The sequence below is a fragment of the Hydra vulgaris genome, chromosome 10 (genome assembly GCF_038396675.1).
Source record: "Hydra vulgaris chromosome 10, alternate assembly HydraT2T_AEP".
Lineage (NCBI taxonomy): Eukaryota > Metazoa > Cnidaria > Hydrozoa > Anthoathecata > Hydridae > Hydra > Hydra vulgaris.
This window is the reverse complement of record NC_088929.1, coordinates 7,868,168-7,895,000: the sequence shown is the minus strand read 5'-3', so window position 1 is coordinate 7,895,000 and position 26,833 is coordinate 7,868,168. Positions and strand designations below refer to the sequence as shown.

The window sequence follows — 26,833 nt, the reverse complement described above, 5'->3', positions numbered from 1 at the left end:
ATTAGTTTGTTTAGATCTTTAAGAAAACTTTCTTGAAATTTAGATACTAAATCTGTACATCAAGCTTTTATTTTCTAAAGCTTTTTCTGCAACAGACGCCGGCCTCACTCTCTGATTGCTTGGAGGGGGTATTTGAGCTTGAAAATGATCTCACTTATGCTACAACATGGGGCTTACAGTGACTGGCGAACTTCAACTCAGAGAAAACTCAATTTTTTCCAGCTAATTGTTAATGCAATAATCTAGATCTTCTTATATCTATGAACAGTAATGTACTCAATGATTCATCTACCCTTGATCTTCTAGGATTAAATCTCACTTCCAATCTTTCTTGGAAACCATATATCAAATCAATTGCAAAACTAGCATCTGCTAAGGTTGCATCTCTTTATCGTGCTTGCCACTTTCTTACTACAGACTCTATTCTTTATCTCTATAAACTTCAAATCCGTCCTTGTATGAAATAGTGTTGCCATATCTGGGGCAAATGATGCCAGGGCATGTGATGAAGCAAGCGCGATCGCGCTCCCCTCGTAAAACGCCCCCGTAAACGGTATTTTCAAACAATCTCGGCGCGATAAACAACGGTCGTTCAGCTTATAACAAGCGTATAAAATAACACTTGTCCAATAGTTCGGGATTATTTTTTTATTTTCATTAAATATTTAAAAAAGATTTTTAATTAAAGATATTCTATTATCAAAGCACTAATATAAAATATAAAAAGCACTACGTCGTTCTCTTTTGCACTAACGTAATGAATGAGCAGTTTGAAGTCGTTAATAGTCACTAATTTCAATTATGGAATGTGCAGTGGAAATACAAAAATGCGCAAATAAAATAAGAATAGAAAATTAGAAAATCATTATAAGAAAATTGAAACTGCAGAGTATTTTTAATCTTGTGAAAATATCAAGTAATATTTATTTGATTTATTGTTTGTAATATTCCACACATCGTTTATAATAAAAATAAATATTAATAATAGAGTAATTTTTAAAATTAGTTTTTGTTCATAGTATAGGTTTTTTATTAACTATTATTTATTTTAACTCAAATTTAAAACGATTCTGTTGTTTAGAATGTTCGCAATCACATTCGAAAAGGAAACAAAGTAATGATGTCAACATTTTTAAATGGAAAGTTATTATTCTTATTTATTAATATTTCAAATTATTCTTGTGTTATTTTTTTAAGATAAAAAAACGTAATTTAAAAAAGAAATTTTAGAAAAAAATTAAATAATTAATTTGAATAAAAAATATCAAGAAATATAAAAACCATTAACCGTTAATTAAGTTTACAGCGTAACATTTTAAAATAAATATATCAAAACAACGAAGCAAAACTAAGTCACTAAATTATACTTCAATACTAAATCAATAAGAAGATGCGTTTTTGTTTGATATTATTTTTTTATAACATAAATAGTTAAAAATAAAATTGCGATCTGACAATATACAAGAAGTTTGGAAGTATAAAAATCTACTTCGTTGAAGTAGTTTCATGAGTGTGATACTAATTCAAACATTTTTCGACAAAAGAATTATGTAACAAATAAAAAAAAATAAAAAAAATAAAAAGCTTTTTATGAGCATCGCCTTCAGCAACCCAGTGGGCATAGTACGTTTTTAAAACGTTCTTTGGATGTTTTCATTAGGTTTAAACCTTATAAAAACGTCTTAAAAACGTTTTAAAAACGTACCGTTTTAAAAACATATCATCACAAGCCCTGTGATGCCCTTTCTCTTTTAGACAAGGTGCAAAAATTAAGTTTCATCCTTCTACTGTGACTGTTCCTAAGTGCTCTAAAAATTCTTATTTGTCCAGTTTTTTTACTCAAACATCAGTTCTTTGGAGTTTGCATCCTTCATCTTCATAATTTGCAATCTTTTAAGTTGTCTGTCAATCGTTATCTTGCTCTATAAGTTCTAATAGTGGTTGATTGCAGCCTTGTTGGAAGTGAAGATGTTTAAAAAAAAAAAAACATAAATCCTAAAAACCATAAATCCTAAAAAGCTTATTCATTTTATTGTTCAGTTGATGCTCCATCATGGATTAAAATAGAGACATATTTTAAACTGCAAGATTTATTCTAAATTCTGTTCTTCAACATTAATCAATTGAGTTTAATAATAAAAGAAGAATTGTATAAAAACATTCAAGGAACTTTCAATTTTCAATTTTCATCTACACGATGGTTAAAAATTACCATGAACACATTTCTTGGATTCGAAACAATACACACTCAGATAGAAGTACACTTTTTTAAATTAATCATCTAGCATGTAGATGTAAGCTTTTAAAAAAAATTAAAAGTAAAAAATTATACAAATAAATAGGATTTTCTGATTGTCAGACAAAAAATACTTCAATATTATAAAAAAAATTAATTATATAATGACTTCATATAATGAAACTGTTATGAATTAAACATGCATGAAATAAATTATCAAGTATGTAGGTTGTGGCGTATATCATAAAAACTTTGTAAACCAAAGTATATTAAAGAAGGCAAGCTCTGACTAAAACAACAACAAAACAAGGTTTATTGATAATTCAGGGCAAAGTAATGGTGAGGAAGATAAAGATTTATTATATATTGTTCTTTTAACAGCGAAACCAACTTCAACGGAAAGCGAACAAGTATTATTAAAATCCCGAATGGTGATGTCAAAGTTAAAAACAAGATTTAAAGATGAATATATCCAACTTAATAGTGGTTGCTTGTAGCCTTGTTGAGAGTAGACTTGATTTAAAATTAAATCATTTATTTTATTAAACTGTTAAATTATTTGAAAAATTAAAAATAATTATTGGGATATTTGAATAATTTGAATATTCAAAAACCACGAATAGTGCTAAACTCTACTTACATAGTACAGTTTACCTAAAGCAGCGCTTTTTCTGTATTAAAACTGAAATGGAGATTACTTTCTTGGAGATTAGCATATTATACTTTCTTGGAGATTAGCATTCTATACTTTCTTGGAGATAGTATACTTTCTTTATAAATTTGAAAATGTGTAGGAATGAAGACAGTGTATATTCGGGTAGATCATTAAAAAAAAAAAAAAGACTTTGAATAGTGATAATTTGTTGTTCCTGGATAATATAAAGCAAATGGGAAAAAAGTATTTTGATTTTTTTAGTGTCTACCTTTGTCGTTAGGGGGCCTTAAATCATCATATTTGTATATTTTTATGCTTTTTATCATTAAATAATTACTTAGTAATTTGGTTATAAAATTTAACTTTGAATAGTGTAGATTGTAGCTTGTGACAATAAAAGTTAAATAGGAAGAAAAGTTTTTTTTTGTCTTTATTTGCTGCTAAAAGACCCTATTTTACCATATTTGAGCATTTTTAGGCTTTTTTTTTTAAATTAATATTAAATTACTTAGTAATTTTTATTTTAAAATTATTAAATTTTATTTTAAATTGTGATAAATTATTACCATTGGATGACATAAGGAAAATAGAATCAAGTTTTTTTTGGCTTTCTTTTTCTGCAAAGGGAATTATATTGTGCATTTTTAGGCTTTTTATTGGTATTTAATTATTAATTTGATCATAAGATTTTTAGGTTTTCCAAAATAAAACTATGGCTAAATTTATAAACCACTTTCTAATTATTAGTTTATAAATGTTATTATACTATTAGTATATAAAAATTATTGTATTAATAATATTATAAAGATTATCAATATCCATACATATAATAAAATAATCCATCCGTATAGGAATTATTGAATTTAAATTTATTTCTAGATTTCTGTTATGCAAATTGAATAAACCTAACTTTATATTTAGAAAATTAAAAAATATTTTGATTTCTGTGGCAAACTTTGGCTGTTACAAGAGTGACTTGTCCTGTTTATGGCATCAAATGTTAACTTACTACTCACAAACAACCAACTGTTAAGGAAGTCACACAGCATCATTCTTTTGTTAAATTACAACTTCCTAGGACTACCAAGTCAAACACAATAGTTTCTAGATTTTCTGAAAATGTTACCAACATTTGGTTGAAATCTAGTATTCCAACTGTTTTAGTGCAAATAGTGGAGCAGAAAGTAGAATTTTTGCACAATATTTGAGAACGATTTATAAAGGAAAAAGTAAATCAAAGAGTATCAATTGCTAAGAAGGAAAGTTTAGTTTTGTTTGACATTTTAGCATGTCATTGTCTTAATTCAAGTAATTGCACATGCCAAAGAGCATTAAAAGTGTCAGTACATGAGCATGAAATTTTAATGGATAAAAGAAATAAAAGAAATGTATCTTTTGGTCCTTTAGATAAGGAAAGTATTTTTATTTAAACAATTTTTATTTAAACAAAGCATTAGAAAGAAGCGCAAAGAGATTTTTTTTTGTCTAGCGAAAGCAATCTGAAAGCATCAGTTAGTATGACTTCTGATAGACATAGATGCAGAAATTTCTGGTGAGGAGAATTTTAATTCTGGTAAGGAGAACTTTGATTCTGGTGAGAAGTTTAGTTGCCAGAGAATGTGACAGATTTGATGCCGCTGGAGCTGCAATTGCTAATGCCACTCTTTCAGAATATAGAACTTTAAAAAAACGTGATAGAAAAGCTATTTTAGAAAGTTAATTATGTGTTCAGTAAAATCCAAAATAATTGATTATTGCAAACAAAATCAATGCAGTTCCAAAATCAATTGCAGTTCCAAAATCAATTTTCTTTAATGGCCAAAAAGATAAAACTCTTTGTGCATTAGCAAGTAGCAGTAAAGACATAACCACTGAGGAACATTTTTTTTGTTTTTTTTTGTTTTGTTTTGTTATTTCACCTCCCCAAGGCCCAGAAGGCCACTACAGATGAGGAGGCTACTTAATTGTGGTTATAACCCTCTCTCAACTCTATAACTCTATAACTATAACCTTGACGAACAAGGCCGCTGCGCGGAGAAACAAGTTGAGCATATCAACATATCGCATATATAGAAAACATATCGCATTAATAGAAAACATATATAGAAATCATATCGCATATATAGAAAACATATCGCATATATAGAAACATATCGCATTAATAGAAAAACCTCATTTCATTTTTCAAGATCATGTTTCTCAACTATATATAATAAATCTATAATAGCATTCTTGATTTTGTTGATAATGCACTTGGCATTATCAACAAAATCAAGAATGCTATTATAGATTTTTTTGATGAAAACAGAATACCACTTGATAATGTGTTAGATATTGGCGTTGATGTAGTTAATGTAAATACTGGTGTAATAAGATTACTGGAACTGCATTTGGGGTATCCAGTTAAATGGTTAGTGTGTATGTTCCACTTTAATGAACTACCATTGAGAAATTTAGTATTGCATTTAGATGGCAGCACTTCTAGACCTACTGCATTTAGTGGCAACAAGGGGAAAGCAAATTGTAAAACTGTAAAATTTGATTTTAGACAGAATAACTTATTAAACATTCTACATATGCAAGGCAATAAAAAAAGGTGAGGTGAAATAAAGTCTGGCTCATTGGTTCATTCTTGATGGCTGAAAACAGCAAATCCAAACCTTCGTTTGTATGTTGCAAGCACTCCTCTGTCTACCCAGCTTGTAATACTTACTGATTACATTCTTTGATCTAATGCACTTGTATGGTTCTTTATAAAACTGGAGCCTCAATGTTACATGGGGGCATAACACATGTGGCGCCTAATTCAATTCTCTTGCTTCTTTCTAAAAGCAATCAACTTGTACTTGATGAATGCATTCAAAGAAATGCATATTATAGTCACCCAGAAAATATTTTGATATCAATATTGATAGATAAATGAAAAGAAATACAAAAATTAGCAGCTAGAAGAACTAAATTTGCAAGGTGATGCACAGTTTCAAATTCTACAGAAATAAGAAAATTCAAAATTCCTCTTCTAAACTTTCATCCAGTTGATTACCATTGTCTTGTAAATTGGGAGAAACTTCCAAGGGCTACACCACCTATGTTAAAAGAGTTAAGTGATGATTTCATTGAAAATGCAATACAAAATAAGCAAAAACTGACTTAAAATGATTTTCCATGCTATTGTCAAAAGGTAGAAAGGCATGTTAAATTGGTTACAGAAGCAGCCGGAGCCGCATCTGGAGAAATGAGATGAGCCAGATACATTAGAGTAAACTTTTATCTAGATATAAGTAAATTCCACACTTTGCTTCAAAAAATAATTGGAATGTTTAGGAAAAATAGATCAATAAACCTCTTTTTTTTTCATAGAACTTCTTTTAATAAGTACAATAAAAAGTACATATAAAACGGCATTTAAAAAAGTTTGTATTGGTCATAAAAAATGATTGGGCTAAATACTCTAGTGCTAACATTATTGTGCTACTGTATAAAATTTTGAGTTTCAAAGTAAATTTGAAAGTTTGTCTAGAAAACATAAAAATTATTGCACTTTTTATACAGCAGATATTTTTAGATAGCATATATTGTAATATCAAAAATGGGATATTTTAAATTACAAGGCGGCATAGGAAGAAAAAAGTACTTTTAACTTTTTTTGCCAATAATAACAGAAAAGTAAGTCTGTGAAAAAATGGTTTCGTTGTCTCTGAAAATCCTTTTGAACTTTCTCTAGATTGCTGTCAATTGCAATTGTTTTCAGTACTATCTAAACAAACGTAATAAAAAAATCAGCTTGACCTTTCCACTGTGGGTAAAAGATGCCGAAAGTTTTAAAAAATGGTGAAGACATAAAGTTTATAGAATATACAGACCATGCAGCACCATTTATCTCTCATGAAAAAAAAGCAATTTAACTAGAAAAGCATGGAGATAAACTACTAAGAGCAGAAGAAGAGGCTGTTGCTACATGATCTGCTATTTACGCAGTTTAGCTCTTTAGCAACAGTTGCAAGGAAAGCAGTGATAACAACTAATACTAGTCTTGTTTTAAAGCATAAAATGCCATGTGCGCCATTAATGTACGCGCTAAGCCATTTAACAAAAGCCATTTCACTCTAGCTACTTTTTATTATTTTTTAATATTTAAACAAGTCTAAAGGTTTGAATGACAATTACATGAAAAAGTCTGAATGACAATTACATTTGATATTAGCGCTATTGACAAATGTAAAAAAAAATTATTAGCTAAAAAAAGTACACACTAAATTTTATTTTATATTAGTGCCACTTTTGATAGTTAAACTTTTTTGTTTATTTTGTTATAGTGGTTTATTTTTTAAAAAAATGAAAAATATCATTATAAATTTTAAATGACATCTTATATTTCTTATATCTTATATTATATAAGTTTTTTATTTAATTAATTATTACAAGTATTTACATGCTTGAAGCAATACAGCTCTTGCAATGTCTTTGTTTACATTTATAAGTATTATTTTTCTAAACTATTATAAAATAAAAGTTTAGAAAAATAATATTTTATAATAGTTACATCAGCTTTATATAATTAACAGATTGTGCGATATCAAAAAAATGACACTGAAATTTCCTTGTAATTTTAAATATGTACCTACGCAACAACAGTCGTGGACAGGATTGTAATTGATACCTGACCACGCATATAATTTTTTTTGTTGAAAGCTTGATCATGGTTTCTTAACGCTTCAAAAATGCATTGAAAAAACCCAACAAAAGAAAGAAAATTATAAACAAACCTAATTACAAAAAAAGGAAAGAAATCTTAACAAAACTAAAAGAGAAATTAAAAAAAATAATAACTTAAAACTATAGCTCTAAATAAAAAAGTCAACTAATATAAAAAAAAAAGTCAACTAATATAAAAAAAAAAGTCAACTAATATAAAAAAAAGTCAACTTATATAAAAAAAAAGTCAACTAATATAAAAAAAAAAAGTCAACTAATATAAAAAAAAGTCAACTAATATAAAAAAAAAGTCAATTAATATAAAAAAAAGGCAACTAATATAAAAAAAAAGTCAACTAATATAAATAAAAAATCAACTAATATAAAAAAAAGTCAACTAATATAAAAAAAAAGTCAACTAATATAAAAATGAAAAATGAAAAAAAAAACTCTAATAGAAAATTACTTAGTTATGCTTATAATTACATTAAGGTTAAATACCTTTAAAACTTTGATCTTTTCTAATGTTTTTATAATATTAGGTAAACTCTTTTAAATAGAAAATTAATCATAAAATAAATTTATTCATAAAATTGTATTCAAACATAATAATAAAATACACAAATTTTTTAAATTAAATATAATTTTTTATAATATTCTTTATTAATTTATATCTAATATTTTTATTTAAAACAATCATTAAATTTTATTACTTTATTTAAAAGTAACAACAACAAATAATTTTTGCTTTATGTAAAAATTATTTGTTGTTGTTTTATAAACTTTCTAATTAAGTGCTATTACATTACTAGGGTAGCATAAAAACATTACAAAGTTTACAAAACAGCAAAAAAAAACATGTTATGTTTTTGAAAATATTAACTTAATGAATTTTTAAAAAAAATTTGTTGAAACTTATCATCATCATTGTTTAATAAAAATTTAATTAAAAAAATTAATCAAACAAATTGTTTTAACACATTTAAATTCTTTTTTAATAAAATACTTTTGAAATAAATAATTTTGTTTGATATTCTATGATAATTTATTTAATAGCGTTTGAAAACTTTATTTAAAAGCTTTTAGCGTAGTGTAAAAAAATTTCTTTAGAAAGTTTACAAAGTATTTCAAAAAATAAATTTGTTATGTTTTCAAATATTAAATTTATGTATTCATCTAAAAATTTATTGAAACAATTATTTTTGTTATTGTTTATAAAATTAATTGTACAAATTGTTTCAAAAACATTTCCATTCATTGTAAAAAAAAACACTTTTTAACTATATAATATCTTTTGATAATTTAAATAAAATGTTTTTTATAGTACACAATTATTAAAAGCCATTTCACATTTTATTGCTTTATTTCAGCGCATTTTTAAAATGTTTTCAAAAATCTAAAAAGCTGTGGTCAAGTTGTTGCAAAAACAAACTAAATGCAGGAAAAGCGTGCAATTGCATGCCTTTCTTGTCCACAATTGCAACATAGGAGTCGATTAAAGCATAGAGGTGCCTAGAGAGATTCTACTTCATCAATACTTAAGTAGAAGTAATAAGGATGCAGATAATTTGCACATTTTATTTAAGCATACATAATAAATATCCTATTATAACTAAAATTTAATTTTTCTTAAACAAAGAAAATTTGATTATTTTTATCGTAATTTTTTTTTTCTTGTTTTTTTTTCTTCCATTTTTTACAAAAAATTAAATTCCTTGTAATAATGTTGTAACACTGCATCAAAAAGGTTTATTAAGCATACGTTTAACTTTTTGTTGTAAGTGAAAAAGCAATGGTATATATTTTTTAAATAAATTAAAAAATAAAGATGATTTTGTGATGTCAAAATCACGACAAGCTAATGTGCTAAACAGTTTTTATTTAAAACAAGGCCTGCTAATGTGATACCGATAATCCTTTCAAAGTTTCTAAAACACCAAACAACTCAAAGTGAAACAGTAACTCGTATATCAAATAACATTCTCAAAATTCCAAAAAATGTGTCTTAACACAATTTTAACATAAGTTTTGAACAATTTGCACATTAAAGCATCAAAATCTTCAGAGGTGTTAAGTAGACTCAAGAAGCATTTTGAAACATTTCCTTATGGAAGTGTTCCAAAATTTTTGACACTCATTCCAATAACTGCCCTCATATGATTCAGCTGTTTCTCAAATTACTATATGTAATGAAAATGTAGAAGCAGTGGCAAACTTTTTTGAAAAGTATCAATTAAAAGATTCAAAGAAAATTAGTGAATTAATTTTGTTGTATTTTGATCCAGACTATTTCCTTTTTATCAAATAGGAGCAAAGTTGCAGATTGGCAATTAATGCTCCATGGAATGATATCAACTTGATCAGTATATTCTGATGTAGGCACAAGTGAGTTACATAATTTCTGAAAAAAGTTATACAAGTATCTGTGATACTTAAGTTCTGAGATCCTTGCTTTATTTAGTCACATAGCTTTAAAGCCTAAAGTGCTTAGCTGAAAATCTTCTGGCTCCAAGGTCTACTCTTCTACACAATTAACATAGTATTTACTTCAGTATAATCAAATTCAATGGTTTTTGAAATCACTGCAACAATAAGACTTAGTTCCCATTAGTAAATGTTGATTTGTGATACATTTTTGAAACTTTTAAATTTTCTTTACATTAAAAACTGACCAGGTCATCAACCATTTCTGCCATTAAAGACAAAGACAATATTTGGTAATGTTTAAAAAGACAAAAGTATCGTAGATGACAGAAAGAAATTTCCAAGCTTGAGCAGCCGCACTGAATTGTTTTAAAAAGCTTATTTTTAACCAATCTGAACCATTTTGTATTACTATTTGTACATGTATTTTTATTTGAAAAGCTTTAATAAAAAGAATCATATTTTAAAACTGCATTACCTGTGTGTAAAAATTATGCAAGTAATGTAAAAATAAGTAACAATTAAAATAAGTACAGTACAAAAGTAACAATTATGCATGCTTGTAAACAAGTAGTGTAAATGTAAAAAAAAAAATATTTTAAAAAACTTACAGAATATATAATTAATATTCGAGAAATAAGACTGGCAGAAGGGTAGTAAAACCCTGATAAATTTTCCTTTACTATAGTTATTGCATTCTTCAAACTTCCCTCCTCAATATAAGACTCAACTAAGCTCTCAATTCGTGAGGGGAAAAGTGAGCGTAAAAGATACTATAAGAATAAAAAAAAAGAGAAATAAAACACAAAGTAAAAATAAAGTGCTGAAAAACAAACATAAAAAAATTATTTATAGATACCGTAGAACCTCTGAATTCTGTCTTTTCGTGCAGCACCTTAAAGTATAAACCTTTTCAGGAAATTATTTTGAAAACATACAAATAAAGTATTAACAAAAATCAAGATCTTTCTCAAGAACAGCTACCATTAAAGAAAAACTGATGACATTAAACCTCTTTTTAAACCATTATTCTTCTAATATGTTAAACTTTTATTTTAGTCATAAATTATTTGCATTTCAATAACTTGTATATTTTAGATATATATCTGTATGGTATGTTTTTTAGCTTAGTAAAAATTTGTTGTTTTTTTTAGATATATCTGTATGGTATATTTATTTGCTTGGTAAAATTTTTTTGTATATTTTAGAGATATCTGTATGATATATTTCTACGCTTAGCAAGCCTTTATGGGAAGCGCATGCAGTTGACACCTTGTTTGTCCACATTTGAAGTAATTTTTTTAGACAATTTGACCATGTTTTATATAGTAAGCGTTTTATGAATTTGCGGCAAAAAAAAAAGCTATAATAAACAACAGAAAATAAAACAGCAATACTTGAAAAAAAGAAACGAATACTATACAAAATAGAAAATTTAATTGAAATAAACTAAAAAAAATTGAAAATTAAAAAAAAAAAATATTGTCAAAAAAATAATGTACCTAAATACTTTACTGCTTTTATTTTCTTTTTTTTAGGTCGTTAGTAATTTTTCACTACTAAAATTGATACAAGTTGAGGAAAAAGCAGATAAGAATATAACAAAAATAAAAACATTTTTTAATATACAATTTATTCACAACTTTTGTCAGTCAGTATATTAAGGAAATACTTTGCGCTATTTATTTTGCGCTATATAAATTATTTGCGCTAGAAATATGGAAAATTTTAAAATTCATTTTTCAAATGTTTTTGCTAAACTTTAGAGTTTTCATCAATGCACAGGAAAGCGAGAAAACTAATTGCTATTTATTTGTTAATTTTTTTTTTTGTAAACAAGTTTTTTATGTAAAAAAAAAAAAAAAAAATCATTAATACTAATATTCAACTATATAATATTTGGTTGCTTTCACTACACCCATTAAAATAGTCTGCACTTTTGTCGGATTATCCAAATTGTGCATTTAAAGCTGATAAAGTTTATTTCCTGATGAACTATTGTTATTAACGATGCTCCAAAAGATTGTGGGCTTATGCAATGTTAATTGACTGAACTTTTTAACGAAATTATTAGGAGCCCATTTAAAACTTTTCTTTGATTTTTAAATACATTTTTTCAAACAGAGCAATCGTTATGTTCATTATCTCTAGTAATTTGTATTAACGTTGGAAATCGGGCAATATAAAGGAAACAATTTCAGACAGGCATAAAATGTGGTAAATACATTTATAAAAGAAACCACATTATTCTTTTATTTAATTTCTTCCGCCATTACAAAATTTATTAATCAAATAATATATTTTACAAATAAATAGCAATTTATTTTCTTATTTTTCTATTATATAAGGGAAAGGAGAATAAGAGTGCGCGGTTGGTTAAGAGTACGCATGTGTAATTCCGACATTGGCAGCACTGCAAGCATGCGTCATTTTCATGTGTTGGTGTGACTATCTGAACAATACAAGAACATGTGTTATTTAATTTAATTACTTATCCATGTTTTAAAATATCAGGTAAGATTTGATTTCCATACTTTAGCATGTAAATTTAAAGAAAAGGAGTTTAGTTAATATTCGCATTTATGAAATATGATAAATATTATATTGAGTTGTAGTAATTTTAGTTCCTAATAATAAGTGAGGTTAGAATTTTAATTTGTGTAAGATATTGCGATCTGGTTATAACTTTTAAAACACATTACAAAAGCGGCCAATAGTGGGCGTATAAAAAGAAGCTAGAAAACATAGAAAATACGAGTCAAGAACCAAAAAAGGCTAAAGCCAATTGAGCTAAAAAACAATAGAATTTTCTAGAAAAATCTAGTTTTGAAAACATTAAAAAAGCTGAAAATGTTAAAAAAACCAAAAACATTGAAAATGTGGGTCAGGGTAACAACACCAGTTTTTGCCATGTCTAATAACATTTGTTTAACAACATCTGTAAATATAATGAGGTATAATATTATCTATCCAACAACATCTGAAAATTTTTTGATGTCTAATAACACCTGTGCAAAAGTTAAATGATTGTTACAGATGTTGTTACATCTTTTCAATTATCAAAGTGTAATAACATCTGTGCAATTACATCTTTGGATTTTACAAATGTAGTTACATCTTTTAAACTATCAAAGTGATGGATAGATGTTGTAAACTTTTACTGAAAATGTTACAAATGTTAAAAATGATGAAAATGAAGAAATGATTTGTCTAGCTTGTGGAGAAGCAGGGCAAATGAACTTTGCAAGAATAGGTGGCATGAAAAATACACTAGTTATGAAGAAACTGGGCCATTTATTTGCGATCATTGTTAGTGCGCACTCTTACTCTCTCATATGCGGACTCTTACCCTCATGATTGGTTAAAAGTGCGCAATTCTAATTTTTTATAAAATGTATATTTTCAAGCTTTTCTTTTAATGCAACATTATTTGTATAATGTCTAAAGTTTTGCTATATATTAAAGATTATTATATAAAAATTTCAGCTGCTTATCATTTTAATTGCTCTTTTTATGAATAAAAACTCAAAAGGGAAAGGAGGGTGAGCACTCTTACACTCCTTTCCCTTAAGTATTGAGAAAAAAAGTCAAATATAGGAAAAACATTTTAAAAGCAAAAGGATATGAAAATGAACAACATCAGAAAAAAAGTTAACAAAATTTCACATAGTTCTAGCGTACATACCAAATTCTTAATTATACTGGGTGATAAAAACCGTAAATTGCACATCAAAACCTTAATTTGTTGTTAAAGTGTAATTAAAATGCTTTTTTACCCAATTTGATTCAACTTATATGAAATTGGGTAAAATGTCAGTCAGGTTGGTACCAATGTCAGGTCAGGTTTGGTATTGGTACCAATAGGTATCAATGTCAGGTTAGGTTATTCTGCTACTGGTAACATGTAACCCAGTACAACTTGCTTCATATCCTGCTGCCTTGTAGAACACGCTTTTTAGACAAGGGCTAGGAGAAGCCAATTTTTACTGAAAGGAAGTCTTCTTATAGAAGACTTCCTAGGCAAAGACTTAAGGGATAAACAGATTCTATCTGTTGACCAGCCTCGCACCCTTTCTTTATCTATTAGGCTGGCGCAGATGTATTTATAATACATTATTTCCAGTTTAGGATGTTGAATGCTAGATCTTCTTGACTCAATGCATGGGTTTTGCTTGTGTCTTGTAGCTCTCAGAGAACCTGATTCCATCCAGAGTTGTTAACAAGGCCAAAAGTAGCAAGGCCAAGACCACAGTTACAAGGCCAAGGCCAAGACCAAGGCCAAAAGTTACAAGGCCAAGGACAAAGACAAGGCCAAGAGTTTTAAGGTCAAGACCAAAATAAGGAGTTTCAAGGCCATGGCCTACACAAACATTTTCAAGACCAAACAATTCAAATTTTGCCTTACATTAAGGCCAATTATTAACAAAACTGCAAGTAAAAGTGCTGTGACAATAAAACCACATTTTGTAAAAATTGACCAAAGTTATGCGTAGAATTCAACAAAATCAATAAAAAAAGATGGTTTTTTTTTAAGGCCAAGGCCAAAACAATCAAGGCCAAGGCCAAAATTTTCAAGGCCAAGGCCAACAGTTTCAAGGCCAAGACCAAGGCTAAGGCCTTAACTTTTAGCCTTAAGGCAAGGCCAAGGTCAAGGACTAACATCTCTAATTCCATCAACAGCTGCAAAATACCAGAGTACTAACAGTGCCATCTTGCACATGGATGGTGTCCCAGCTTGTACTTTTGGTGTGCATTGTTGAGACCACATTTGGAGCCCTTTGTTACGGCTTAGGGTTTATTAATAGTAATGGGCAAATGCTTGAGCTGTTAAGTAGTGTACTGAGTACTATCTATGCTTTAAGTCAAGTTCTTTAACAAATTTAAAAATGACTGTTGGTGGTGACATAAATGCTCATCACACTGAATGGCTTGGCTCTAGGGTCAGTGACTCTGCAGGCGTAAAGGCCCTCAACTTTTGCCTTTCTCAATATCTAACTCAAATAATCATCTTTCCAAATTGTTTTCCAGACAACCTGAATCATTTACCTCTTCTACTCAACTTATGCCTTGTTTCTGATCCTAGTCGGCGCTCAGTTTCTCCACATTCACTCTTAGTTGCTTCTGATCACGGTTTGATCTCTCTAAAACTATCATCTCATTCTTCTTCATCATCAGAATCCCCCTATCATCGTACCTCTTACAACTGCCTTAAAGCAGACTGGGATTCTTTCCATGATTTTCTTCGTGATGACCCTTGGGTAGAAATCTTTCGACAAATGTGTTTTTTACATAACTTCATGGATTTAGGCTGGCATGGAATCTGTTATTCCCTCTCGAAGATTCAAGTCAAGCCTCACTCTTCTCCTTGGTTTACCTCACATTGTGCTGCTGCAATTTCCAATCGAAACCATTACTTCCATATCTATCAGCAAAACAATTCTCCAGAAAACAGATGTCTTTTTACTATTGATAGATCATTGTAAAAAGGTTTTGGATAAAGCCAAAGCCCGCTATTCTCAGGTCATAAAACTTTGTATTTCATCTCAAAAATTAGGCTCTTATGACTTCTGGAGAATCTTTAACAGTATCAATAATAAGGGCAAATCTGTTATTCCACCTCTGTTGTACAGTTCATATTTTGTCACCTCACTAAAAGACAATGCTGAATTGTTTTCTAAGAATTTTTCATCTATGCTATCTCTTGATTCCACTAGATGCATTCTACCTGATATAGCCGACAAACAGGTTGATCTATTGCTTGACATTCATATCACTTCAGCTTCTGTATCTAAAGTGATTTCATGCATAGACTCTTCTACAGCTTGTGATCCGGACAACATACCTGTTGTAGTCTTGCAGAAGTGTTCTCTGGAGCTGTCGTCTATACTTTCAAAACTATTTAACAAGTGCTTATCTGAGTCTTGTTTTCTGGCATGCTGGAAAGCGGAAACTGTTATCCCTATTTTCAAAATTCTGGAGAGCTGAATCATCTAACTACTGTCCCATTAGTCTTCTTCCTATCGCAAGCAAGATTTTTGAATCTATAATTAATAAACACTTAATCTCTCATCTAGAATCTAACAACCTTTCTGACACTCAATATGGATTTTGATCTTCTCATTCTACAGCTGATTTGCTAACAGTAATAACTGATAGGTTTTATTGTGCATTAGATAGAGGTGGAGAGGTTAAGGCTTTTATCTTATCGCTCTTGACATTTCTAAAGCTTTAGATAAAATTTGGCATGCTGGTCTTCTCTATAAGCTTTCTTCTTACAGTGGATCTTTAAGATTATTGAACTCTTCCTTACCAATTGTAGTATCAAAGTTGTCCTAAATGAACAGCACTCTTCTTCATATCCTATGAACAGCACTCTTATTCATATCATATGAACAGCACTCTTATTCATATCCTGTAACTTCAGGGGTTCTTCAAGATTTTATCCTTGGCCTTTTACTCTTTTTAATTTACATTAACGATCTTCCAGATATTCTCACATTTAAAATGGCATTATTTGCTTATGATACTACCATTTAGTCTTGTCTTGATAAGAAGCCAACACACTCTGATAGCTTGGAGGAGACATTTGAGCTTGAAAAGGATCTCACCTCTGCTTCAGCATGGGGCTCACAGTTTCTCTAGCTTTCGTCCTCAAACATCAGTTTTTTGGAACTCACTTCCTTCATCTTGCTTTCCTGTTTCATTTAACTTGCAATCTTTTAAGTCATCTGTCAGTAACCCGGCCCCATTCAAATATCAACAATCAGGGTTGATATTTGACTGGGGTCGGGTTTGATAAAATATAGCCGGGGCGTGGACTGGGGCCGGGTTTGTGATCAGGGCAGCATAAACATTTATACATTGTAAAGTATATTTTTTTAATTCAAAATTAATGTTATATTTTTAATATATGCATATATAAACATCATTATGATCAACATGATCATCATGATCATCATAACCATCATTATTATGATCATGATCATCAACTGATCATTTTCTCTTTCAGCAAATACCACACCATATAAATACTAAAGTATATATAAATATGTAAGAATGTTGTATGCCAGCATCTAAATAAATAGCAGACATGTATATTTATATCCACAATATGTATGCATGAAGCGCACCTCGGACGCTTTTATTCCTTCTGGACTAAAAGTTTAAAAGCTTTTATTCCTTCTCTTCGATTTTAATTCAATCCTCATTCTACTCCACATTTTTCACCATCATGACCAGTTGCTTTATTAAACTTTAATCATTTTATCTTTTTTACTAGAACATTTCTCTTGAGTACAAACGTCCTTTTATTATTCCAAGAAACCAATGCAAAAAGGTCCTTTCTAATGTTAAGCTCTGTTATTCTCAGTTTACTAAATCTTGTATCTTATCTCAGATGTTAGGTTCTAGGGACTTTCGGTTAGTCTTCATCAGTGTCATTAACTAAAGTATGTCTAAAATTTAATATTTAATTCATGTGTCTGATCTTTTTACTTCTATTATTTACAAATTGAGTTATTTGCAAAGAAATCTTTCTCTAATTTGACTCTTGAATCTAACAGCCATACTCTTACTGCCAGTTATACAGATTAACCAATTGTTAAACATCCAAGTCACTCTGGCTTCCAATGCTAAAGTTAATTCTTAATTAAAAACTTCTACAGTTAGTGCTCCAGACAAAATTTCCATCTTAGTCTTAAAAAAATGTTCTCCAGAACTCTTCAATTTTTGCTAAATTTTTAAAAAGTGCTAAATAAGTGGTTCCAATTTTTCAAATTAAAAATTAAAAAAATTTTATCTTGCTCTATAAACTTCATCTTTTCTCTTCCAGTAACTTCCAACTCTAATAGTGGTTGCTTGCAGCCTTGTTGAAAGCGAAGATGTTGAAAAAAATAAATAAAAATGAAAAAAATTGGGTAGCAAAAAACAATACCCACACTAAAAAATAAGAATACAAAAGTTGTATAAAAATTTTATATAAAAAATTTTTTTTTATTTAATTTTTCTTTTTTTTCAAATTATTAAATTTTTTTAGATTAGTTAATTAAAAATTGAGGTTTCGTTTCAATTTTGTTTCCTTTTTTTAGAATTGTTTTTTTTTCTCAGTAGATAAGTTTAGCTTTTTGCTGCGAATTATTGAAATGCCTTAAAACTTAAAAGATGCGACTTGCCGCTGTTAGTGTGTTTTAAAAAATTACTTTAAACTTGGACAAACAAGGCATGCAACCGCACACCCTTCCTGAGAAGACTTGCTTAGTGTTAATAACTTGTATATTTAGATATATCTATATACTATAATTTTTAGGTTAGTGTAAATACTTTATATATAACTCATAATAATTGGGTTTTTTTTTATAATAACTCATAATAATTAGAACTTTTTTTAATTTTTCTTAAACTTTATTTTAGTTTATATCACTCTTTATCAAAATTAATTTTGTCAAATTTATTTTTTGCAGTTTTCTGCAAGTAGTGATTTTGGTCTTTTAGAAATCTTTAAGCTTAAATTTTCTAAGTTTAAGAATCTAAAACATAATTTATATTGAGTACAAATTATAAAAAAATGAAATAATTAAAATCACAAAATCTTGATCTATTTCTATGGTTATCAATCACAACACAATGTCAAGTTATTTTACTAAAGAAACTTCACTAAAACCCTGAAAAAAATAAATTATACATACCTGAAAAAAAAAAATTCCCTAACTACATGCCCGAAAAAAAAAGACCAAATCAATTTAAATAGCATAATCATAGTCTTAAAATACTTAAAATAAAAAAAACTTTATTTTGGTTTGGTCTATTTTGGTTGCTCTATTATCTCATGTAAATAAATAATATAACACTTACAAAATTATTCGGATAGTTAATATGCACATCCTTCCTAAAAATATTTTCTGCAGACTGACTATTTTCATTTAAAGTTAGGTGTGGCATAGTCTTTGAATTGATTGTCCGCTTTGTAATTTGTGAGGTCATTTTTCTTGTTTTTCTAATAAAATCAATGTCAGGTATGAGACTTAAGCTAGCTATCTCAATTTCTTGGAGATTCAAATTAGTATGAATATCTAGAATTTTTTCTTGCTTTGACTCAGGAGAACATTTTTCAACTATCTCAATTGATGTATTATGGTGATTTGGTGATGTAATATTGTTTTCTGATGTATCGTTACTACTAAATGTAATATTGTATTCTGATATAACACTGTGATCTAAAGTATTTTTGTTATCTGATGTAACATTGTATACAGATGTTTTACTGTTATATGATGCAACATTGTAAATAGGTGTATTAATGCTATATAATGCATTTTTGTTATCTGAGGAACCATTGTGATCTAATTTATTATTGTTATCTAATGAATTTTTATGATCTGATGTGATATTGTGATCTAATGTATCATTACTATCTGATGTATGATTACAAGAATATATTTGAACAACTTCAGTAATTATCTTATCTATTATATTTATCTGCAGCCACTTTTTTAAGTCTTCAATTTCTTGATTTAATAATGGCAATGGAACAATAGGTTCAAAAGAATTATTTAAAAACTCAACTGCTAAAAAGGTATGAGATTTGCTTACACGAGTAGCAATGTTCTGAGTTGGAAAGTTATGAGGTTTGTTTACACTAGTAGCAACGTTCTGAGTTAAAAAGGTGTGAGGCTTGTTTACATCAGCAGCGGTGCTCTGAGTTAATGAAAGTTTGTTAGTGAAATCATTGTTATTTACACTGACTATATCATCTTCATCACTTGATATTTCAATAACATTATCACTATTAAATAGTTTTTTTGTGTTGCAATCAAACACTTTAACATCATCCTTAAAAATAGTTCCTTTGTTATCAGAACATTGAGGCAAAAATTTTAAGTTTGTCGAACCAAATAAATCAAATTTCTTATGCAATTGAATATGTGAATCACAAGCTTGTTGTTTATTGTGGCTTGGAATCCTAACATCATCAGAGAGTTTCCTTTTTTTGTTAAAGAAATCTATTATTGTCTTTTGGTTTGAAGAATTGCATGTGAAGTAAGGTTTTTTAGGAGAGTAAATTTTCGCAGGGAGTTGATCAGGTTTCTGTAATAGTTGATACTTTTTCACATTTTTTATATTTCTCTGAAAAAATTCAAGTTGAAAATGAATCATAATCAATTTTAAAAATTAAAAAACAATAAATCAAAACTATTCACACAAAAAATTGCCATAAATCAAAACTATTAAAAAAAAACAAGAGTAAGCCACCTTAACAATATAATCTGTAATGTAGCAAGGTTGAAGAATAATCTCTGAATTTAATTTTTTTAAAGATGGATCATTTAATGAATCAGGTGTCACAAAAGCATGCGTAATTGTATCTTGATAACCTATTGAATTTATAATAATGGCACCACCTGCTTCAAGCAGCCTATCACAAGAAGAAATGTACAAATACCTTATTAAAACACATAGAAATATACAAAAACCTTTATTAAAATATTATTAAAAGGATTCAACTTTATGTTTTAATAAAAGAAAATTAAAAAAATATAACTTTCCATTTAACAAAATATTTATACATTATTTAATTAATCCTTGACTGTTAGAGAGGCCACCTTTTTATTTACCAATGCAAATTTGTTAAAAAAAGTTGTTTCAAATGTAAATAATAGATTTTATTTTAAGGTATCAAACCTCATTTTTTCATAGAGTGAATTTATATTAAATTTATATTAAATTTGCCACTTAATGACAAAATGAGGTTTAATGCAATCTACTTCTTATTTTAGCAAAGAACTGAAATTGTTTTTAACATAAGATATCTCAAACATTTTTTCAAGTAAGGTTTATAACTTTTAGCTTAAGAATTTCATTAACTAAAATTATATTATTATAATTATAAAATTATGTAAAAGTGGAACTTTATAATTTGTATTCATAAGCAATATAAATAATTTACAACTTTATAAAGTTACCTTTGATAACCTTTTTTCCAATTAGAATTTTTAATGCAAAGTAAAACTTTCCAGTTGCTCAATAAATGTTTTCCACCATGTAACCTTTCATACTCTCTGCACCGCAAAGGAAGTTTTACAAGATCTTCATTTGTTCCAATTTGAAGTGGTTGACGATACCACTCATAGGGTTTTTCCTCAACCCATTCACCAAGAGCATAAGAATCTGTGATGTAACGAGGAGTAACAATAGTTTTACCTAAAAGTTGAACAATTATAGCAGGTGTTAAATATTTATATAACTTTTTAGATAAAAAAAAAATAATTTTAATTATTTAATAAAAATTGTCAATGAATAAATTTTTTAATAAACATTAATATAAAAAAACTGGATAAAAAAATTTATTGTTACCTGGTAAAAATAAAACATCCTTTAACTTGGATTCTTGAAAAAATTACTTTAAAAAATTGAGATAAGAGACCAATACTTAGAATAACATATTTGCAACTCAAAAATGACATTTTTTTATTTTAAGATTATGATATAAGGGTGGCCAGGCAATTTTTGATTTCATTTTCCCTGACTTTTCCATAACTACAATGAAATTTCCATGACTTATTGATATAAATTTAACAAATGTAGCAATAAAGAGGCAACAAATAAAACTCACACAACTTTATACAAATAATAGAAGCTTTCTTAAAAACTGTTTACTTTAAATAAATAAACACTTTTAAACAAAAAAAAAACCAAATAAAAATTAAATAAAACTATGTTTACACAAATATTACTATGTTGTAACCAAAAATCAGCATGACTAATTATCATATATGGAGGATTATCATAGATGGACAAATGGCTTATTTCAGCATAAATAGTAACCAATTCCCTTTCAACATCCTCTTCTAATCTGGCTTTTTTGGCCTTTAACTTTTTTATGAATTGCATGGCAAATTGCTTTTCACACAATTCCTTTTGTTTTTCTTCTCTATTTTTCTCCTGTCAGACAGAGCTTGTTGGTATTGGTATATGATAAATGGACACTTTTTAACATTTTTGGTGTGATATATACATTGTACAGTCTGCAAACATCAAGGATCGCATCATAAATTTGTTGTTGGGCAACTACAAATTCTGCAGCAAAATTTTCTACTAAAACATTTGAGTTAACACCTTGCTCTACTTGTGCATAATGATAAAATCATTACAATTTTTGTTATTTAAAACAACGCTAAGTACTGCATATCTTCTCCAATAAAAAAAGGTCATAGTAAAAGTCATACAAAAGTTACTTAGTAAAATCATAATTTTTAAAACTCTCCATTTTTAATGATGCCAAATTGCAAAAATGAGAATACTGGTTCATAGATTGATCAGCTAGGATTGATTTTATTAGCCAGATTCATGTAGAAACAATGCTAAAGAACTAAAAGGCACCTTTGCTTTGTCAGGAAACCTGATTAATAACCTTTGGCGAAAATGATGATAAATGCCTTGTAGCTTCGTATTTTAAATGAGAATACTCTTTTAATTCAGTGACCATAGCAACTAAAAAGCTAATGCATTCTTCTTGAAATTTAATTTTTTGGCTACTAACAATTTTACAATTCTTTAACTCAAAAACAGCTCCAACACCAATTGCCCCATCTCTCTAATTGCACTTTTCATTCTGCAGATCTATCTTCTGCAACTTTTGTAATGTATCAGCTTTTGTAAAAACCTCTTTCTTGATAAATCTTTCCATAAGGCATGACATCATATGATATAACTTATCATATAGGAAACAAACTAAAGGACTTGGTCACTGAAATTGCTTCTACTACATTAGCAACAGATGAAAAAAACTGATTTTAGCTTTGATCAGAGGATCTGTGATAGCTTATTATTATTACATTCTGCAACCCTTGGAATTAGGAAAAATGATGTCAGCAATAATTTGACAACCTCAATCTTTTAGAGGTCGGCAAAAAAAAAATACAAAGGTCTTACCATAAAACATAGAAACGAGGTCAACAATTTTTTGCCAATCACAATCATTTTAAGATGGGCAGTCTGGTCAGCATTGCCGAATGCTGACCCTAGCTCTGAGGGTTGATTCTGTGCAGTAATAGTCTTCGGTAGTTTTGACCTTTCTATGTAAGCTTTCACACTGTTAAAAATTATAAGAACTCTCTCTGCAACCGCAGCATTCTCCACCCACTGCAAAATTTTAAAGGAAACTTTCCCTCAACTTTCCCACTATTTATTGCTAAATAGTCTGCTCTGGGACCAGGACTATCTTTAAAGAGTCTTTATAAGGAAATTAATGCTGAATTAACTTTCTATCCAGCTTTTTTGTGCCCCTCCTGAAATGCCCCATGAGCTAAATGGAGGCCACATGAGCCAATATTAATTAACTGAATATTAAGTTTAGCTGAATGACTTTCTTCTAGAACATCAAAAAATTTCCAGTTCACACTGGGTCTATCCATAGAAACTTGAATTAATTTAGGTAATAACATTTCCCCAATCACTGCATTTAAGCTGTCTTTTAGTTTATTAGCAGTTGCATCTCCCAAAAAAGCAGATCTTTGTTTTTCCAAGATTGAAATGCTTAGGTATTTCACTTTCAGGAAACATTTGTTGAAATGTTTTTTCTATATTAGACCTATAAAATTCAAGAAGGAATACAACTCGTAAAACCCAGTTAATTTCTGCTTTTGTGACTTTATCTCCTATAGCTTAACTATCAACTGTTTTCGAAACGCTTGCAGGATTTACATCACTTAATGCACATAAACTGCTTTGCAATAATACTGTTCCTGATTGATTTGTATCTTTTACAATACTATTTGAAGCTAGTTCTTGGATTTGATGTTTACTAAATGAAGAATAGATTGACAATTGGTTCTTATACAAACTAACACTATTGGCATGCTTTTCACTTATTTGATGACAATTTACTGTCTGAATGCCAATGTTACTTAAAACAAAATGTTTTTCAACAAATAAAACACATTACCTGTGCAGGACTATTAATAACTTCTTTTAGCTGAAACCAATCAATGTAAAGTGTTTTATTTAACTAAACTTTGTTGAAGTAACATTGATGTAAACATGTTTATATAAGTACACCATAAATTAACTTTTCTTAATATTTAGGAATTAAAAGTATTAAAACTAAGTGTATTCAATGGTTTATATTGCATCAGAAGAAATTATGCTTTCCAGTGTAGCTGCCAATATAAAATTACAAAATTTTTGCTATGTATTTAAATTCACAATTCAAATAATCAAAATAAAACAAAAACTCTTAAAATATTAACAGCAGTTGCAACTGACAAATTGTTATATGGCATATAAAATTAAAAATATTTAGTTTCTAATACGCAAAAATATATAAATATCTTGTTATTGAATCTGTCAAAATTCCCTGACTTTTTCCTTGACTTTTGCAAAATTTAATATACTCCCTGACTTTCTAGCACAGTTTAGGACTTTTCCAGGTTGCTGGCCACCCATGATGCTCTTAAAGGGATCCCAAACCTCCGAGACATGTTGTGTTCATATTAAAGAGAATGATTTAAAAAAAAATGTTTGGGCTAAACTTTTTTGATTAAAACAAAAGAATGAATGCGAACCAAGAAAGACTAACTTTTTTATTTTAGTTGAAGCTCATCTTCATTTTGTTGTAGGCCAAAACGTCAGCATAATATACGTTGCAATCTACAGACTTGATAATTTATTCAAGTGTGTTTTATTTCTAAGAGTTTCAGTACATGACATCATTGATTTTTTTTTAATTGTGTAAAAGATCGATTATGTAAACAAACAAAAAAGTCAATGATGTCACGTACTAAAACTCTTAGGAATAAAACGCACTTGAATAAATTACCAAGTCTGTAGATTGCGGGGTATATTATGCTGACTTTTTGGCCTACAACAAAACGAAGAAGGCAAGGTTCAACTAAAATAAAAAAGTTAGTTTTTCTTGGTATGCATTTATTCTTTTGTCAAAAAAATTTAGCCCAAACATTTTTTTATTGTTCTCTTTAATATGAACACAACATGTCTTGGAGGTTTGGGATCCCTTTAAATAAAAAAATATTTTTTTATTTAAAGGGATCAATTATCATAATTTTAATACTGCAATTACCATAATTTTAATACTTTTAACTATAAATGTTAACTTCAAATAACACAATGAAATTTACAAAAGAGTTAAATTAGAATAAATAATAATTATGTTAAAAAGGATATGCAAAAAAAGTTTAATAAGAGCAACATAAAGAAAGATAACTCTGTTTTTAAAGTAAAAATCTGCTCTAAAAATGCATAATAAATAATCAGTGTGCACTATTATGCACACTGATTACAAAACAACATTTTGTTTTTTTATATTTCACAAAGCTGGTATATTTATTATACACACACAATCCTCTATTAATAGAGTGCAGTGAGCTTTAAAGTCCTCCAGATAACATCAAAATACCAGAAATTTAATTCTATTGCAATGCTGCAAACTTGTTGATCAATTGAACATTACAAATGCCAAACTTTATCACAACTATCTTTATCCAATCCACTATTTTATATCAACTATTTCTATATGTAATCAGTGTAAAACATTTTACTGCTTACATTAATATTTTATTAGGATTCAAATGTGCCAATTATTAAAACTGTAAAATAAAATAACAATAAAATATAATAGAAAAATAACAATACAAATATAATATAAAAACAACCTGCAAGACAACCGCATAAGTATATTTCATTCTGATTCGGAGACTTACATACGATTATGTTGCAAATACTTTTATAATACTAAAAAAAAAGAATTTTTTTTTACAGTTTTCTATGATAGACAGTTTATTAGTAAAAATAAGTTCTAAATTATTAATATATTATTACAAAATATTAATATTATGTAGCTAAATTATCATATATCGACAATTCTTAGGTAATTATTTATTTTCAAAAAAATCCACACAATTGAAGATGTTTTCAGCATGTTCAAAACATCATAACTCTGCATAAATATGACAGCAGAAAAGTTTTTAGTTTGCACTATATCTAAAAGTTACTTAAATGGAATATAAAATAATCCTACCACTGTGATGCACATTGTAACTAACAAATAAATGCAACAATCCATGCATCAAATTGATGAATGTGCAAAGGTCTGATAGAAAGACAAAAAAAAAATGTTATTTTTTACTACTTTTTACTTTCTAAATATTGATTTATTTATTTTTTTCTTGAAAAGCATTTTTATATTTTACTTTTTTTTTTTTTTGTTTATCGTAAGGTTTAACTTAATTTGTCATCAGATGAATACAGTATATTATACATTTTTATAAATAAGCCTCCAATGGATCTTTGGGTAAGTTTTAGAGCCCACTACAGTTAATGGGGGTACATATTTTTCATAATTTTAGAGCTCACTACAGTTGATGGTAGTACCAAATTTTTATAATTTTAGAGCCCATTACAGTCGATGGGGGTACAAGTTTTTAAAATTTTAGAGGCCATTTCAGTGAATACATATTCTTATAATTTTAGAGTTCACTACAGTCAATGGGGGTACACATTTTAATATATTTTTTAAAGTTTATATGACATTCTCTCTCAAGCCTATACTTCAAAACACCAAACTTGTTGTTGCCACCAACAAGGTTATGCAAAGAAATCGGTTGAGCGCAGTACTTCCAGAGAGTGGAATTGAACGTTGAACCTCTTGATTATAACAAGAAAGTTTCACAACTAGTGTTCTATTGCATTATTTCAAGTTAAAGTTGAAAATTGAAATTATAGAACACAAGTACTTATGTATCTATTACAAACAGAATTATAAAGAATTACTAAACATGAGATTTTCTAATTTTTAATTCTCAATTTCTATC

General features: G+C 28.2%; 1 protein-coding gene across 2 annotated transcripts in view; it reads right to left on the bottom strand.

Annotated features, from left to right (window-relative positions):
- LOC100211252 (SMC5-SMC6 complex localization factor protein 1) overlaps positions 1-26,833 on the bottom strand; it is an 88,553-nt gene that overhangs the window by 57,685 nt on the left and 4,035 nt on the right. For both annotated transcript variants that reach the window (XM_065807187.1, XM_065807186.1), the window contains exons 2-7: positions 25,676-25,754; positions 20,969-21,206; positions 20,259-20,421; positions 18,861-20,132; positions 10,870-10,905; positions 10,622-10,783 (exon numbers count right to left, since the gene is read on the bottom strand). In XM_065807187.1, coding sequence (XP_065663259.1) covers positions 10,622-10,783; positions 10,870-10,905; positions 18,861-20,132; positions 20,259-20,421; positions 20,969-21,206; positions 25,676-25,754 — 1,950 coding nt within the window. The remainder of the gene's footprint in view (positions 1-10,621; positions 10,784-10,869; positions 10,906-18,860; positions 20,133-20,258; positions 20,422-20,968; positions 21,207-25,675; positions 25,755-26,833) is intronic.